The following is a 17827-nucleotide window of genomic DNA, read 5'->3' on the forward strand; positions in this document are numbered from 1 at the left end:
AAAATAAAATAATGGTTGTCTGGCAGGGGAGATGACTTAGTGAGTAGAAACATTTGCTTCGCAACCATGAAGATCTGAATTCAAATCCTGGAGCCTCTCTAATGACAGCACCCTCAGAAGATCAGAGGTGGACACAGGACAATCCCTGAAAGCTTGTGGGCTGCTAACCTGGCACATGCAGAGAAAAGACAGCAAAGGGAACCTGTCTCAAAAAAGTTGAATTTTGCTGGATAGTGGTGATGCACGTCTTTAGTCCCAGCACTCGGGGGCGGGGGGCAGAGACAGGCAGGTCTCTGTGAGTTCAAGGCCAGCCTGGTCTACAGGACAGGCTCCAAAGCTACACAGAGAAATCCTGTCAGGGAAGCAACCCTGTCTTCCAAAATAAAATTTTTTTTAAATTATTATCTGACCTCCACATAACATGCATGTGCACTTGGGAGCATGCACTCACACACATTTCAAAAATAAAAGTGAAATGATTGCCCTTTTGCGGTGTGTTTATACAGGTTCCACTGTGGCTAAGGCTTATGGTGCCTCAAAGCCATTTGGAAAACCTGGTGGAACTGGCCTGCTGCAGCCTTCAGGAGGAACACAGTCCAAAGTGGTACCCATCGCCAGCCTCACCCCTTACCAATCCAAGTGAGTTGTCACGTAGGACAAGGGTGGGACCCGTTACCAAATTGGTCTAGGAATTTACCATGCACTCCTGTGTTACTTACGTGTGAACTTCTGCATCACCACCACAAAGAATGTCTTTCTTATTTTTTCTGAGCTAAAGAATACACATTATGGCAACCTTTAACACTTTTATTAAAAAAAAAAAAAAAAAAAAAAAAAAACGGCAAAAATACCTTTCTGCCATAGCCTATGGAGGTTTTGTCATTTTTGAAAATTTTGAGGTTCAAATTATTTATGGATTAAGGAATCATTTGGTAGTCTTAGGAATGGAATTATACATATTTATTTATGTATAATTTGTGCTAATTCACATTTCATCTCTTATAAATAGATGGATTTTAGTCCAAAATGTGTTACTATGATTTAATTTGGCTAAGGTAATCTGTCCTATTTGTATTAACCGTATTAATATGCCCCAAACATGAATTCCTTTGCTGTTACTTTTTTCCATTAAAAGTTAATTAAAGGGCTGGAAAGATGGCTCAGAGGTTAAGAGTACTGACTGCTCTTCCAGAGGTCCTGAGTTCAATCCCCAGCAACCACATGGTGGCTCACAGCCATCTGTAATGAGATCTGGTGCCTTCTTCTGGCCAGCAAGCATACAGACAGACAGAACACTGTATATATAATAAATAAATACATTTAAAAAAAATAAAAGTTAATTAAAGCATTGAACATTAGTGGGCCTTTTTTTCTCCAGAATTCTTTTAAGATATGTCCTTGTTTATCCCTGGTAAAGTAGGGAGACAATTTCCCCTGTAGAATTCTAACTGAGGAGATCAGTATTCTCAGGATCTGTTTTCAGGATGGGCACCAGGCTAAAGCTCCAGGCTCAGGGACTCCTTTTTTAAAGAATGGCCTCTTTCCAGGGTCATACCACTTTGGGTGCTTTCTTTTGGTGGTCTGTGAATGCCATGCTTTGTAGATTTGTATTTCTATTTGGCATGCATTAGAAATGAGGCAGACATTTGATAGTGATGGTGTCAGTTCCTCTAACTGAAAATTGTGGCAAAATATAATTGCTGGTATAACTACATTTTTTTTCTTTGGAACCCTTCATTAAGGGGATATTGTTGCCTTGGTGATGTTTTTTGAGGAAGGGAGAGGGTTTATAAATTTACTTATTTGACAGGAGAATGAGTTCGTGTTAAACTACCTAGTATATTTTACTGTTTGCTTATTCTGTAAACTGTCAAACCTGTATGTCATCTTGGGATTTTAATTAGCTGGATTAAATACAGCTAGCATTGACAGATAAACTCTGCATAAAAGAAGAAAAGGCCACAAGAAGATGATTTTTGCTTATCTTTATTCCAAGTAAGAAAGACTACACACACTAATGTCATCTGTCTGGTTTTCAGGTGGACTATTTGTGCTCGTGTCACCAACAAAAGTCAGATCCGTACCTGGAGCAATTCCCGAGGGGAAGGGAAGCTCTTCTCTATAGAACTTGTGGATGAAACTGTGAGTAGGCCATGTGGGAAGACGCTGGCCTCCAAGACTCGGGCTCAGCTCTGAGGCCCATGAAGTGGCAAATATCATTAGCAAGAAAGAAATATGGTTGTCACTGGAGCTTTCTGTCTATGGTAGTTTTTGTTGTTGTTTGGTTTGTTCTGTTTTGTTTTTCTGTGTGTGGCCCTGGCTGTCCTGGAACTAACCCAGGCCCAGGTTGGCCTCGAACTCTGAGATCTGCCTGCCTCTGCTTCCCAAATGCTGGGATTAAAGGCATACACCGCCACCACTGGGCTTTTGTAGATTTTTGGTGCTATCTCGGTATGGGCTAAACATCAGATGAAGTACTTGTAAAGTTAGTATACTGTTAACGGTCTCACACGCTGGAGAGACTGCAGAGCTCTGATTACATTGCTGGAGGCTCAGCTGAAGTCCTGGGATGTGATGCCTGCTATAGAGCGGGGCATTTGCCTCCAGCAGAAGGCAGACAACAGCTGTTCAGCTTTAACTCCGTTGTGGGGATGGTTTCTGACCATATATACTCATTATGCTTTACTTAAAGGAAAATGCAGGGGCTGGAGAGATGCTCTTCCAGAGGACCTGGGTTCAATTCCCAGCACCTACATGGTGTCTTCATAACCATCTGTAACTGCAGTTTCAGGGGTCCAGCTGTGTGGCTGGCCTCCCTTCAGGCATCAAGCATGCACGTGATGCACATATACATGCCAGCCAAACACCAGTACATATAAAACAAACAAAATGATACTGGTAAGGTCAGAAGTTTGAAGCTTTCTCCCCCTCCTCTTTCTCTTGTTGTGGTGTACGTGCAAATATCTTAACAGATTTGGTAGTGGGAACTAATTTCCTGCAGCTTGTGTGGGTAAGATTTCAGCCATTTTCTTACCCATCTGTAACATATTGCCTGACAGAAAAGTAACAGTGCAATCAAATCTCACGCTCCTGACTGTGAAGTAACCCATCATTCAGGTTGCAGGCGTGAGGAGGACTGCTGAGTCATCGGGGCTCAGCACGCTTTCCTGTGGGCTTTGAGCCTGTCATTCAGGATCCAGAACTTTTTAGATAGCCGGGTGGTGGTGGTGCATGCCTTTAATCCCAGTATTTGGGAAGAAGAGGCAGGCGGATCTCTGAGTTCGAGGCCAGCCTGGTCTACAAGAGCTAGTTCCAGGACAGGCAACAAAGCGACACAGAGAAACCTTGTCTCGAAAACAAACAAAAAAGTTTCTGGTAACATTTTGAAAATCACTTTACTAGAGAACAACTTGGTGGTCTTCCACCTTTACATGAGTTCCAGGGATTGAACTGGGGTGGCCAGGTTTGCACAACAAGTGCCTTTGTCAACCAGGCTACCTTGCCAGCCTCTTTCCATTTTTAACTTAGGTTGTTCGTCATATACCTCAGCTAGTTGAACTTCTCTTGTTTTATCAGAATTGATAGCTTGAAAGGGTGACTGTAAATGCAGGTTTCTGGAATGTCTGCAGCCCTCTGGGGTCTCCTTGCACATGTAGTGCTGCTCCACAGATGTTACTTTAGTGCCGAAATGGCTGGCTCTTGCTGCTCTGAGTGAGTGTCCGCTGCACAGTTCTAATGTGCCCTCGCTTGCTTCTGCAGGGTGAAATCAGAGCAACTGCTTTCAATGAACAGGTGGACAAGTTCTTTCCCCTTATTGAAGTGAACAAGGTAAGAGCGCATCATCAGATGCCATGAGCACAGTCGGCAGGTTGTATAGTGGGAAAGGCTCTGCTGAACTGATTGCGTTCCTTGACTTGGCCTCTTTTGCAGGTGTATTATTTCTCAAAAGGCACTCTGAAGATCGCTAACAAGCAATTCTCGGCTGTTAAAAATGACTATGAGATGACCTTCAATAATGAGACTTCGGTCCTTCTCTGTGAAGATGACCGTAACTTACCCACAGTTCAGTTTGATTTCACAGGGATCGGTGACCTAGAGAGCAAGGCTAAAGACTCACTTGTAGGTCCGTCCAGGGGAAAGAGTAATGATTATGTGTTCAGTGTTTGGGGTGGTGCACAACTAACACGCTTGCCATGCCTCCCTTGGTTATGTTTTAAGGGGGCCTTGATCTGTGCTCTTACAAATTGTTCTTTTTCAGACATAATCGGGATCTGCAAGAGCTACGAAGATTCAACTAAAATCACAGTGAAGTCTAACAACAGAGAAGTGGCTAAGAGAAATATCTATTTGATGGACGTGTCAGGGAAAGTGGTGACTACAACTCTGTGGGGAGAAGACGTGAGTCCTTGCACTGACAGAGTCCGTGGATGCTTGTCCTCGTGAGCTGGGAGGGAAAGAGTTGTGCTGTCTAGCACTTCCTTGAAATCCTTTACTTGTGTGAGATGATCAGTTACTTCAGCTTCCCATAGTGGAAAGTCCCTTCCCTTTCCTCAGGAGAGGTTGTGATAGATTGGTTCCTGGAAGTCTGGACAGATTCTTGAGTGTAAGGTCTGTCTTATATAATACATTGACAGTACTCATTCTGCTACTGACTGCTCTCCATAGAAATATCCTGTACCTTCTTCCTGCCAGTGATGCTCTGTGCATTTGCTTTGCAGGCTGACAAGTTTGATGGTTCTAGACAGCCTGTGATGGCTATCAAAGGAGCCCGGGTTTCTGACTTTGGCGGACGAAGCCTCTCTGTCCTTTCATCTAGCACTGTCATTATGAATCCTGACATCCCAGAGGCCTATAAGCTTCGTGGATGGTAGGTTTTGTGGACCTCAGCTAAGCGGTTACTTGTGCTCAGGCTTTGAGAAGAGCTGGTTTCCATCAGCTTGTGAGCTTCTGCCGAGCCTTTGCTATTGAGTTGAGTGGTTCCTGTATTTCTTGGAGCCATTATGCCTTCTGAGGTGGTGGCCTGAAAGCCCTTCAATTGACAAACCCATAATCCCCTGATGAACCTAGAGAGTCAGAAAAAGCAATTTGAATGTAAGTGCTGTGTGCTGACCTTGATCCCCCCTAAGCAGGGTACAACAAGGCTTTAGCAGCTACATGCTGAAGGAATGTATTGAGAACATCTTTTGCTCCTAGGCTTGAGCTGTGGGCAGCTGATGTGGGGGTAGAATGTGCTCTCTCACTCTGGAGTCTCTGAGCTGGTCACATCTTCTGGTGTGTATTCACTGGGCTCCGACAAAGCATGGTGGGAACAATGGGCTTTTTGTTGGCGTTCTATCGTTACTCCCAAAGCACTCAAGACAGAAGAGCTTGTTAAAATCCCCACACCATATCTAGCTTTTTAAGGCATTAAAACTCTGCCTTAGAAGAGCACTTCATCCTGAGAATGTCTTGTGGAAGAATTGATGTAAGCAGAGAAAATACTTTACCCAGCCCAAGCTTAAGTCATTTGTATAGCTGTAGTTATGGGGAGTGTTGGTGGGGGATTCCAGCTGTGGCTTAAAGTTTAGGGGGCTCGAGAAACAGTTTATATTTCATCCTCATTTTTGTTTTGAGTCTGATATATACTAGTAGCAATAATAATTGAATGATTTGATAGACCATCTCCTGGAGTGTCTATCGCTTAAGCCATCCTCATCTACATCCATCTATTTGACTACTGATAGCTGGCGCTGCATTATACGACAGGATCCCATAACAGTCTGACTAGAAACAGTTGTGTCGGTTTGGTTTTGCTAGTTAGTTTTCCTCCAGGGTCTGAGCCCAACTCCAGGTTAATTGCATGCCCACATGAAGGGTGTTCGGGTTTCACTGTCAGTAACTGATCTGTCCCCTGAACTTCTGTTCATCCTGTCATTGATCTGTGAGAAGTTCAGTGCTTGCACTCCACCCAGGCAGGGATTAGCCACATTTAGATCTTGGTACTGATGGAGTGGAATTTTTAAAGGCTGCCAGACAGGCCATGGTGGCGCACGCCTTTAATGCCAGCACAGTGGCAGGCAGTTCAAAGCCAGTGTGGTCTATAAACAAGTTCCAGGACAGCCCAGACTGTTAAATAGAGAAACCATGTCTTGGGGTGGGGGCTGCCCATCTCCTTGCTCTGTTGACTCCTGATGAACTGTCTTTGGTGGCAACTGTCTGTAACTAAACTTGAGCAGCTAGTAGTGGTGAAATAGATTCTGCGCTCTGTCCTCTATGACAGATGTAGCTGCTCGTCTGACAGCTGTGGCCTATAGCAGCAGCCACTCTGGGTGATCCCTTTTCAGGGAGTCAGTTCTGTATGTGGTTAGCGTATAGTCCCCTACCACTTGCGTGTTTGTGTTTTTGTGTTTGTTTAAGACAGGGTTTCTCTGTGTAGCCCTCACTGGCCTGGAACTCAGAGATCTGCCTGCCTCTGCCTCCCGGGTGCTGGAATGAAAGCCATGTGCCGGTACACCCAGTTCATATGTTTTTTAATCTCCGGCCCACTGCTCTCTGCCACTTTGATATTCTTGCTACCTTTTCCCTGGCTTCTTTTCCATCAGATTAGCTAGAAGGTGGTCAAGAGGTGCAATCAATTTTGGTAATTTTATATAAATGAATTTAACCTTGATGTTTGCATAAGCAAATTCTCACTGAGAAAGCAGATCTCTAACAGGGCAGATAATGCTTTCTGATGAAGTACATTGAGTTCTGTAACTGATTAGGCTTAAAAGATTTTCTACCATGAAAATATTTTTGGATGACTGGTGAAACAAAAATATCCCTCTTTATCTGATTCATTTCAGTGATTGAGGTGAAGTTTCAAAGCCCGGGGGGCTATGCCAGTTTGCTTTCTGTTGCTGACTTTGTTCATAGCTTTTAATATGCAGGTGGGGAAAGGGTCTGTGGTACTTTGACATTGTGTGTAAGTTGGCGGGGGGGGGGGGTCACCAAAGCAAACAAGATCAAAAGAAAGGCCATTGCATTTCTTTAGTGGCAGCTGGTGGGGACAGGAGCACTCATGGCTAATATATCCAAACAGCACTTTTGAAAAGGATGCAAAGTTCTGTCACCATTGCTTATTATTTTTTTAGGTTCGACTCCGAAGGACAAGCCTTAGATGGTGTTTCCATCTCTGACCTCAGGAGCGGAGGCACTGGAGGGAGCAACACAAACTGGAAAACTTTGTATGAGGCTAAATCTGAGAACCTGGGCCAGGGTGACAAGGTACCTCACAGAAGCCCAAAAAGCAACAGGGGACTAAGTTTTTAAATCTCCTCTCAGGTGCTGTCTGGGGGCTGTGTTCTCATTGGGACCCCAGAGCACCAATCACTACTTGGTGGCGGCTCTGAGTCCCTGCTGGTGTAAAGGCTGTGTGTGGTGGCCTCTGGTGTGAGACAGAAAAGTGAAGAGTTCCTAGACACTGAGGCTTTGCGATGTGGTGTGAACTGGCCTCGGATCCGTGTTGGTTTTTTTTGAGCAGAGTGTGATTCAGGCTGCCGAGCACCAGGCAGCTCCTCTTAGGTTTCAGCCTGAGTCATAGGCAGAGAGCCGCTGCTGTCCTGCCCAGGACTGGTTCTGGTATTTGACTTTGGTTGCAGCGTCTGTCTCGGTGTTTATGCCATGATCCTCTTGCCTTGGTCTAACCTGCATTCTGTTGGGTCTCTGAATCATTTATTTCTTTCGCTGCTGCTCCGTTATTGTCGTCGTGTACGACGCAGGTTTCCTCCTGCCGTCTCCCTTCACTGTGCACGCGATCCATCACTGTCATCCTCAGCAGCTTGTAATGCTGTTAGGGGATGTCTTGAGAATTAAGCACTGGCTAGATTCCGTTTCTCCTGTCACCCAGTTGTTCCCTTAAACCAAAGATAGTATGCAGTCAGAACTGAGCATACAGGACACCTGTCTGCGCCCAGACTTTAAAGTCTGAATTTAACTTTTTTTTCAGACTTTGAGTCTGAATTTAACCTGGAAATACAGAGAAACTCTTTAGGCATTCAACTAAGATTTTTTTCTCTACAGATTTTTTTACATTCATTTTAAGTTTTTTTTTTTTTTTTTGGTTTTTTTCGAGACAGGGTTTCTCTGTGGAAAGCCTGTCCTGGAACTAGCTCTTGTAGACCAGGCTGGTCTCGAACTCACACAGATCCGCCTGCCTCTGCCTCCCGAGTGCTGGGATTAAAGGCGTGCGCCACCACCGCCCGGCTTAAGTTATTTTTTATTTGTGGATAGGGTGTTCATTTTCCACTGCAGAATATGGAATTCAAACTCAGCCTTCCCTTTGGGTCCCAGGGACCAGACTCAAGCTATCCAGCTTGACAAGCAAATGCCTTCACCCCTGAGCCGGCATATCAGCCTAAATTTTCTTTCTTTTTAATGCTTTTAGTTTTACATGTATGAATGTGTTTTCCTGAATGTGAACGACTGGTGCCTGAGGGTCATCAGAGCCCCTGGAACTGGAGTTGTGAGCTACCGTATGGGTGCTAGGAAACTGAACTTGGGTCCTCTGCAAAAACAACCAGTGTTCTTAATGGTTCATCCATCTCTCCACATGTATTCAATTATGTGGAGACCCTTACCTTTAGCGTGCTAGGCAAGCTCTTCCACTAGCTACACCCCAGCTCTAAAGCTGTCTAAACTGGATGCTAGCGTGGTCTTTTTAAATGGCCGCATTGTTTTGTCCCTCTGGTTTGAGACATCAAGTAGATCCAGTGTGAGCCAGTCAAATGCCTTTAATCCCAACACTTGGGCAGCAGAGACAAGTTTATCTGTGAGTTCGAGGCCAGCCTGGTCTTCATAGAGAATTCCAAGATAGCCAGGGCTAATAAAAATGGCCTAGTGGTTAGTAGCTTAGCTCTGAATTCAGGGTATACCTGGGTTTTGCAGTTACTTGACACTACCAAACCAAAACTGAACCCATGGACTGAAGAACTTGTGGGGGTCCAGAGGTGAAGCAGGTATTCACCCAGAGCCTTTAGCGTGACTTAGTCCTTCTGGGCTACTTAACTGTTTACAGGGTTTTAGTCATGGGTACTTTGACATTCTCTTGAACTTTTTTACGTCCAGGAGTTGCCAGTCAAGACTGTGAACTCGCTGTCTGTTATTGCCGATAAAATTTTATGGCACTGGGCAATGATGGTGCACAACTTTAATCCCGGCACTCGGGAGGCAGAAGGAGGCAGATCTCTGAGTATGAGGCCAGCCTGGTCTACAGAGTGAGTTTCAGGACAGCAGGGCTACACAGAAAAGTCCTGTCTCAAAAAATTTTTTTTTTATTGAATCATCCTCATTGTGTTGTCTGTGAGCTGTCTTGCCCCACAGTATCAGTGGAGACTGACTCAATGGCTTGTTGATCCTAAAGTTTTTCCCTGACTTGTTACAGGAAAAACTTACCGATCGCTAAACATAAGAGTATAAATCACTGTCATTGTAAAAAAAAAATGATGTGCTTGGTCAGCAAGGTGACATAGTGGGTAAGGATGCCTGACCCCAAGCCCGACAGCCTGAACTCCGTCTCAGGCTCACGTGACAAAGGAAGATCACCAGCTCCCACAAGTTGTCCTCCGGACTGCACGAGTACAAAAACACATACACACATAATAAATACATACTTTTTTTAAGTATTATGTGCTGGCTGTTGAAGGCACTTGTTCTGCTATCTTCAAACTTGAGTTCCCTAGCACCAGAGTGAAGGAGAGACCTAACTCCTAAAAGTTGCGCTCTGGCCTCCACGAACACTGGCACATGTTCACCTGCGTTAGTGTGCATGTGATCATCATACACATGGAGATGCGCATATATAACAAATAACACGTTAAAGGATTGTGTGGTGGCTAAGCACTATAGAGACAGAGGCAGGTAAGTCTCTGAGTTCAGAGCTAGCTTGTGAGACATTGCCTGAGTGCTGGTTTACTGCCTCTGGGTTTGCATGTAGCAAACACAGAGTGAACAGTCCTGCATAATCGGGCTGTGAGTGTGGGAACTAGAGCACATATGCACTTAACCACTTGCAAGTAAGGGCAGCTTCGAGTGGCCTGTTGCAGGCCCAAGTGTAGCTTGCTGATTGGGTCTGTGATCCTCCCCTCCCCCCCAGGCTGACTATTTCAGCACCGTGGCAACGGTGATGTTTCTTCGCAAAGAGAACTGTATGTACCAGGCCTGCCCAACCCAGGACTGCAATAAGAAAGTGATTGACCAGCAGAATGGGTTGTACCGCTGTGAGAAGTGTGACCGGGAATTTCCCAACTTCAAATACCGCATGATCTTATCGGTAAGTGGAATGGTTAGTGAGAAGCCTTACGGTGTTCACTGATTGACTGTCATAGGCAAGACACTGGGGAAGGTGACAGTAGAACCCAGGTGGTTCATGATAAGGAACTCACAGATGAGTTCGTGTTGAGGAGTAAGGGCTTTGCCGTGGCTCAACAGCAGCATCTGTGCTGTGTTTTATGCCCAAAAGTTGCATTGAGCTGCTCTAGCCAGTGCGGCCCTCAGTGGTCACAGTGTGGTGGTGCTTGCCTCTTGTTGTGAAGAGAAGTTAATTTGAAATTGCATTTCCGGAGAGCAGTAATTGTACCTATTTTTCTCGTGGATACTCTTGTTTATTTCAACCTTAGTGGAACTGAGTTTAGAGGAGTGTGCCAGAGCACGGTTGTTGCTCCTTTACTCTGCTTTGGTTTACTTTGATGACAGTAAGTAATGTGTCCAAACCTTAAAAATGTTCCTGTTTCCTGAAACAGAAGCCACCTACAGGAAATTTATCCTGAAGAAATAGTCAGCAGTATTACAGCTGAGTGAAGATGTTTACTTTGAAAAGTTGGATTTGGCTCTAATGCCCTTCTGTCCTGTTGTTACTTCCTGTAGTGACCACTAAAGGAAGCCACTCTAGGGAATAAAAGACTATGAAGGCCTTCGGATTTACATCTTTTAGGCTGGGTTGTACCTCAATGGATGACGCATTACAAGTATGGAATTCTCATACTTGTAGGTGGGTGCAGGAGGATTAGACATTCAAAATCATCCTCAGCTACATGGGAAGTTCAAGGCCAGCTGGCTAGCTTGGGCTACATGAGACCTGGTCTCAAAAATAAAAAATAACCAGTTAGGCAGTGATAGCTCATATCTTTAATCCCAGCACTCAGGAGGCTGACACAGACGGATCTGTGAGTTTGAGGCCAGCCTGCCTACTGAGTGGGTCCAGGACAACCAGGGCTACGCAGAGAAGGCCTGTCTCAACAAGTAAAACAAAAAGAATTTGGAGTTGAATATAGCTGTCATTGAAGTAGTTACAGTGCCAGTGGGAGGTGAGAAAGGTGAGTCCTGGCCTGGCCTACTCAGCAAACTTTCTTGGCCTTCAGCAATTTAATTTAAACCTTACATCTGCTGGCAGACATGTCATTGTTTCTGTCACTTGGTAGATCTGGTGACAGGTTTGAAGGTCTTTAATACTGGCTCTGAAGTTAACTGTGTTGCTCAGTAGTGACTTAGAACCATCTCGTGCAGCTCTTTAAATTAAAAATGTGGGGCCGGGGAGATGGCTCAGCAGTTAAGATCACTGGCTGCTCCTCCAAAGGACCTGGGTTCAATTCCCAGCACCGATATAACAGTCACAACTGTCTGTGACTCCAGCTCCAGGGGATCTGGTATCCTCACACAGACATACATCAGGCAAAACCCCAGCGTGTGTACACACACACACACAAATTTTTTTTTAATGCCTGCAGTGGAACTTAAGAGATGCTCAGTGGGCAAAGCACCTACCTCCCAAGCGTGAGGACCAGCATCGAGTGAGATGACTCGGGCTTAGGCCTGCAGCTCACTGGGCATCAGCCTCTCCAGTTGCTGAGCTCTCTGTTCACTCAGAGACCCTGTCTCAGAAGATGAGAGGACAATAACAGTAGAAGACACTCAGTGTCAGTCTCTGGCCTCCACCTGCAACACATAACACAACACATACCATAAGAAAAGATGTGTAAATGTGAACTCGGCCTGTAAGGTGGGCCTGCTTAGACTATCCAATAAGACTTTGTTTTTTAAAAATAAAATAACTGAGCATGGCAGCATATTTCTGTATTCTTGGCATCTGTGGTGGGGGGCAAGAGTCCAACGCCAGCTTTGACTACATAGCAAGTTTGAGGGTAGATTGGGTTGCATTATATGCTGTCTCTAAAAACTGAAAGATGCAAGATGTGGAGAGAGAGAGAAAGGATAAATAAGTAAAATAAAGAGATTCCACTCTTGCCGTTGGAAGCGCATTTGAAACTTCCAGTGCAAAGCCTTTGCATCTAGAGGGGGAGCACAGTCTCATGCATGCTTCTGCATCTGTGGGGGTTTAGTTAAATCACATCTATAAAAGACTGAGCTAAACCACATTTTAAACTTCTTCCCATGGCGTCTGTCACAGCTTTTAAAAGACTGGCATAGCATCGCCTGCACTTAACAGTGAAGCCTAGTTTAACCCGGCCTCCCTTCAGAGTGCTCAGAGCATCTATCTGTATAGTCTAACCTGCTTTATGATAAAAGGATGGAGCAGCTCGTATGATTTATTGGATACTATACTAAAAGTGAATGAATTTTTGGTACTAAGTTAGTAAAAAAGGAACGGCTGAAACGGAACACTTCTTCATATAAGGGGGAACTGTTCAAAGCGCTGAAAGTCAAGGGCTGTGTATGTGATGGCAGCGTCTTTCCCTTGGAAGTGACTTTAGGTAGGAAAAGGTAATCTTCCTCTCCTTGGGTGTCTTCCTTTTTTATTTATTTGCTGAAATAATAGAGTTGTGTTTTTTAGGCAAATGTTGCGGATTTTCAAGAGAACCAGTGGGTGACGTGTTTCCAGGAGTCTGCGGAGGCTATCCTTGGACAGAATACTGCGTACCTTGGGGAGCTGAAAGAAAAGGTTGGCACCTGGTTATTAGCTCCGTGATAGCACTTGTTGTGCCGCTGAGCTGTTTACTGCTTGCTTCTTTGAGGGTTGTATGAGCTCTCATTGTACAGCTCATCTAACAAGGGGTAATGAATTGGGGAACATAAAGGGACTTTACACAGAGGCACAAACCACCTGTGTCCTCGCTACTGTTGTGTTTTTTACACATCAGAGCTGGTGTGCCTGCAGTCTAGAGCCACAGGTGTCTTCTGAATAACTCAAAGTTCAGGCATGCTCTTTTAACCTAGTAAATATCTTCTAGATAGATAACCCTTTTCAGATCTTGGAATAAGTGCACATCTGGGGTCCTTGCTATTTCAGGTTGTCAGATGGGGTTCTCACAATCTGACTTTGTTTTAAAGATCACTTTACATGCTGTGGTGATGATTCCTGCCTGTTGTCCCAGCACTTGTTTTGGGCTAAGATAGTTTGCATAGTGAGTTCAAGGCTAGCCTGGACTGCATAGCAAAACCCTGTCTTAAGTATAGATATCTATATCTCTGTGTGTGTGTGTGTGTGTGTGTGTGTGTGTGTGTGTGTGCATGCATCTGTGTTGGGACACTTGATTACAATGCCATGCAAGCCTGATGACACAAGTTCCATGACTGGACCCGTGTGACAGTAGAGGGAGAGAACCAGCTCCATGAAGTTGTCCAGCCTCCACGTGTGTACCTGTGGCATGCACATGCACACAGTAAAAACAAATGAATCCTTTTTTAAATTACTTATTTCACCTTTACTAGTTTGCCCTTTTATACATTAGATTTACTTAATGCAGATAATGGGTTACTGATTATACCAGACATAAGAAAGATACTTGCTGAGTTAAAACAAAGACTAGGCCATGGAAATTGGCACCTATCTACATCCTGTGTCTTTTTCCCCTCCATTTCCTCCATATTGATGGGACACATGTAAAGACCACAAAGAAGAGGAGTTGCTGCTTGTTTTGACATGCTGCTCTTACTCTCTCTGCTCCTGCCCTAGCCTCCTTCCTAAATTCTCTGTGAGGGCTCTGAAAATAGCTTTTCGCAAAAGTAACTGGGATTGACTTTTAAAGTGTAATAGTCTTTTATCTGTTTTGCCTGGTTCTCTATTTTCATATCAGATTTTCAGGCTCCAGGCAGCCTTTCAGGATTTTTATGAGCTTATTATAGTTGACTGGTTTTCACTAGTGAATAAGGACATACAGGACTTCCCTCAGGAACCATGGTGTTCTGGGAGTATGTGTCTGTGCTTCCCTTAGCCCTAAAGAGTAATGGCGTCCGGTTTAAGTTTTTGAAGATTTAACACGTTATTTTGTTTATATGTTGAAAGTCCAAGGAATGACTTTTTTCCTCAAATAGTACCTACAAAAAGAAGTCTGTGTGATAAAACTATTTTCATACCCGTGTGACCTACAGGGATACTTAGCTTATATGAAATGTTAGTTTTATGTAAAGTTTTAAATTCATGTGTTTTATGCCTAAGCAGTCTGAGGCAGGAGAATGCCAACTGGGCAACTTAGTAAACATGGTCTCAAAAGTTAAAAAGGGGGCTGAGTATCCCAGTTGTATCGTCCCACCACACCCCCAATCTAAAAGCCAGCTTCTTAAAGAATCACAACAAAGTAACCAAATCAGATGGCATTTAAGGGGTGTCAAAGGAGGAAGGCATCTTCCAGCCTTTTCTCGGTGTTGCCCGCTCCACCCATTTCCTCAATAGCTGCGCATACAGAGGCTAAAATGAGTAGATCTGTGGTGACCTGAATGTTTTTCTTTGTAATGCTTTTGCCCATCCAGTTCTTTTGTTTTGTTTGAGACAGCCTCACACTGTAGCCCCAGCCAGCTATGTAGCTGATGCTGGCTTCATGCTCACTGTAATCCTCTTGCCTTAGCCTCCAGAATACTGTGATTACAGGCATGGGCCATGCCTGATTATTATTTTTTAAATTGGCACTAAGTTCTCACTATGTAGCCCTGGAACTCAAAAATACCTCCGGCCTTTGCCTCTCCGGTGCTGGAGTTGAAGGCATGTGCTACCAGACCCAGCTCCTACTCAATTTTATTTTATTTTGTTTATTTATTTTGGTTTTCAAGGCAGGGTTTCTCTGTAATGGCCCTGACTGTCATGGAATTTACCTTGTAGACCAGGCTGGCCTTGAACTCACAGAGATCCACCTGCATCTGCCTCCCAAGTGTTGGGATTAATGGTGTGTGCCACCACCATGCACTCAGTGTTTTTATTTGATTTCTATGTGTTGTACCTGCTTGTATGTATGTGCACCACTTTCCTGCCTGGCACCTGAGACAGGAGAGGGAATCAGGTCCCCTGGAACTGGAGTTACAGGTAGCTGTGAGCCACCATGAGGGTTCCAGGAAGGGGACTCTGGTCCTTCTCAAGAGCAATGTGTGATTTAACCACTGGACCCTCCTACCTACTTCTTAATTCACAGTGAGGTGCTGGGGTTCAGGTTTTTTCCCCCACAAGTATTCCAAATCTTAATTGTATATCCTAAGAGTATTTTTTTTAAAGATTTATTTATTTATTATGTATACAACATTCTGCCTCGATGTATGCCCGCACACCAGAGCAGGGCGCCAGATCTCAGTACATATGGCTGTGAGCCACCATGTGGTTGCTGGGAATTGAACTCAGGACCTCTGGAAGAGCAGCAGCCAGTGCTCTTAACCTCTGAGCCATCTCTCCAGCCCAAGAGGTTTTTTTTTTTTTTTTTTTTTTTTTTTGATTTTTCGAGACAGGGTTTCTCCGTAGCTTTGTAGCTTTTGATTCCTGTCCTGGAACTCGCTCTTGTAGACCAGGCTGGCCTTGAACTCACAGAGATCCGCCTGCCTCTGCCTCCCGAGTGCTGGGATTAAAGGCGTGCGCCACCACTGCCCGGCAAGAGTATTTTTTTTTTAAAGATTTATTTATTTATTAATTATACAGTGGTCTGCCTGCATATGTCCCTTCAGGCCAGAAGAGAGCAGCATATTTCATTACAGATGGTTGTGAGCCACCATGTGGTTGCTGGAAATTGAACTCAGGACCTTTGGAAGTGAAGCCAGTTCTCTTAACCTCTGAGCCATCTCTCCTAAAAGTTGCGCTCTGGCCTCCACGAACCAAGCACAAAGAGTATTTTTTAAAAAATTAATTATGGTAAAATTAACGTAAAATACCATTATATGTTGTTTTCTTTTTCTCTTGTTACCACTTTGAGATACATAGTGGCATTGGTCCCATTCAAGCTCTCAGGCCCCTGGCTCCACCCCATCTTCCCACATTGCCATTGCTCCACCCTGAAGCGCTGTGCCCTTGTGCAACAGCTCCCCATCCTCATTCCCCAGTACTGGCAGCCGGGGTTCTGCTTATGTGGGCCTAATAAAGTCTGCTCTCAATTCCACACATTCAGCCAGCTAGGGCTCTAAAATATTTGGGGGTTAAATTGCACATTTATTTACTGTGTACAGATTATGTTTCCTTATCACTGTTCACCGGCCAATCCATGTAATGCTCACATCATATTTACATTTGGTATTACAAGTAATCTACAGATGATTCCCAGCATACGGGCGGGCAGATGTGCATGGTTTCTGTGTAAACAACCATTTTACATAAGGAACTTGAGTATCCTTGGAATTCAGTGTCCACTGGAGGTAGGACTCCCAGGTCCAGGCATTTAAAGACTGAAGGGAAAACAGTACTCCTAAGTAAAGTGTTTTGATTTTTGATAAAGTTCTACTTAAACAGTTTTATGTGATGAAACACCTTACAAATTATTCTTTCCTGAGAAATTTCAGCCCTCTAGGGTGATAATTTCTCAACCTTTTCAACAGTTTAATAGATATTTTCCAGTAGTTTCCGTGTGTTGTTTTTACAGAACGAGCAGGCGTTTGAAGAGGTTTTTCAGAATGCCAACTTCCGATCATTTACATTCAGAATCAGGGTCAAGCTGGAGACCTACAATGTAAGTAAGGTCCTGGGGGCAGAAGGCTGTGTCAGGAAATTGCTTTTGTTGACCACAGTAGCACTGAGTGTTAGTGTCAGGGAACTACCCACACGTGTGAGGCCCGTGCACGCGTGCTCATGGAATCTGCCTGCACTTGGGTGCTGTTACTAACTGTGTAGATTTGGAAGCCAAACTCAGGTTTGCTGTCTTGTCTGAACACTCTGGGAAGAAGATAGTATGGCCTTTTCTATTACAGGCTTATGAAATTTTTGTTGTCTCTGTACTTCGAAAAAATGTATGTGGACTCTTGTTTTTCACAATTTACATTTCAAAAATGTATTAAACAAATACCATGTGCAGATAAAAGTATCTTGACGAGCCTTAAATTAGCCCCAATGTTATAGAGTTGCATAGTTGTAATAAATAGCATTTACTAGGCAGTCACTGTCCTGGCCCCTGGCCATCTCTTATCTGCTGATCCTCACAGCACCTTCTGTGTTCGAGCTCTTGTTGCCCATTTTTGACGGTGGAAAGATGTAGGCATACAGAGAATGGGCTTCTGACCCTACAGTCATGGAGTAGCAGAGCCATTGGAAATCTCAGGACATTTTGTAGTTACTAAGCATGTGAACACGTGAAGGCCTCTAGCTAGACTTGTGTGCTGCTGGCTGTCCCCATGTTCTACTCAGAAGTGCGGTTTAGTTCCTGGAGACAAGCTGAATGAGATTATGTCAACTCCCTTGCAGCTACCAAGTTTACACATTCTGAATTACCATCAGCTTGGTGGTTGTGTTGATTGAGTGTTGGTGGGATACAGTCATTAAGGGAAATTGTAGGATTACTCTCTCTTCCTGGTGTGGACAGGGATGGTGAAGGACAGACAGATAAGCTTGCCCAGAGCTGAAGCAGAAGCCAGATTCCTGGTGCTGCGGGTGCTTTTTCTACATAAAAGTGAGCTT

At 44.3% G+C, this 17827-nt stretch overlaps 1 protein-coding gene across 1 annotated transcript in view; it reads left to right on the forward strand.

Moving 5' to 3' along the window:
* Nucleotides 1-17827, forward strand: part of Rpa1 (replication protein A1) — a 57557-nt gene that overhangs the window by 38550 nt on the left and 1180 nt on the right. The window contains exons 7-16 of the mRNA XM_041665614.1: nt 507-639; nt 2040-2142; nt 3760-3828; nt 3931-4123; nt 4259-4398; nt 4719-4867; nt 7113-7245; nt 10112-10288; nt 12806-12913; nt 16800-16886. Of these exons, the coding sequence (XP_041521548.1) occupies nt 507-639; nt 2040-2142; nt 3760-3828; nt 3931-4123; nt 4259-4398; nt 4719-4867; nt 7113-7245; nt 10112-10288; nt 12806-12913; nt 16800-16886 (1292 nt within the window). The remainder of the gene's footprint in view (nt 1-506; nt 640-2039; nt 2143-3759; nt 3829-3930; nt 4124-4258; nt 4399-4718; nt 4868-7112; nt 7246-10111; nt 10289-12805; nt 12914-16799; nt 16887-17827) is intronic.

The sequence above is a fragment of the Microtus oregoni genome, unplaced genomic scaffold, assembly GCF_018167655.1.
Source record: "Microtus oregoni isolate MIOR12 unplaced genomic scaffold, Mior012 000015F_ref0000493, whole genome shotgun sequence".
Classification (NCBI taxonomy): Eukaryota; Metazoa; Chordata; class Mammalia; order Rodentia; family Cricetidae; genus Microtus; species Microtus oregoni.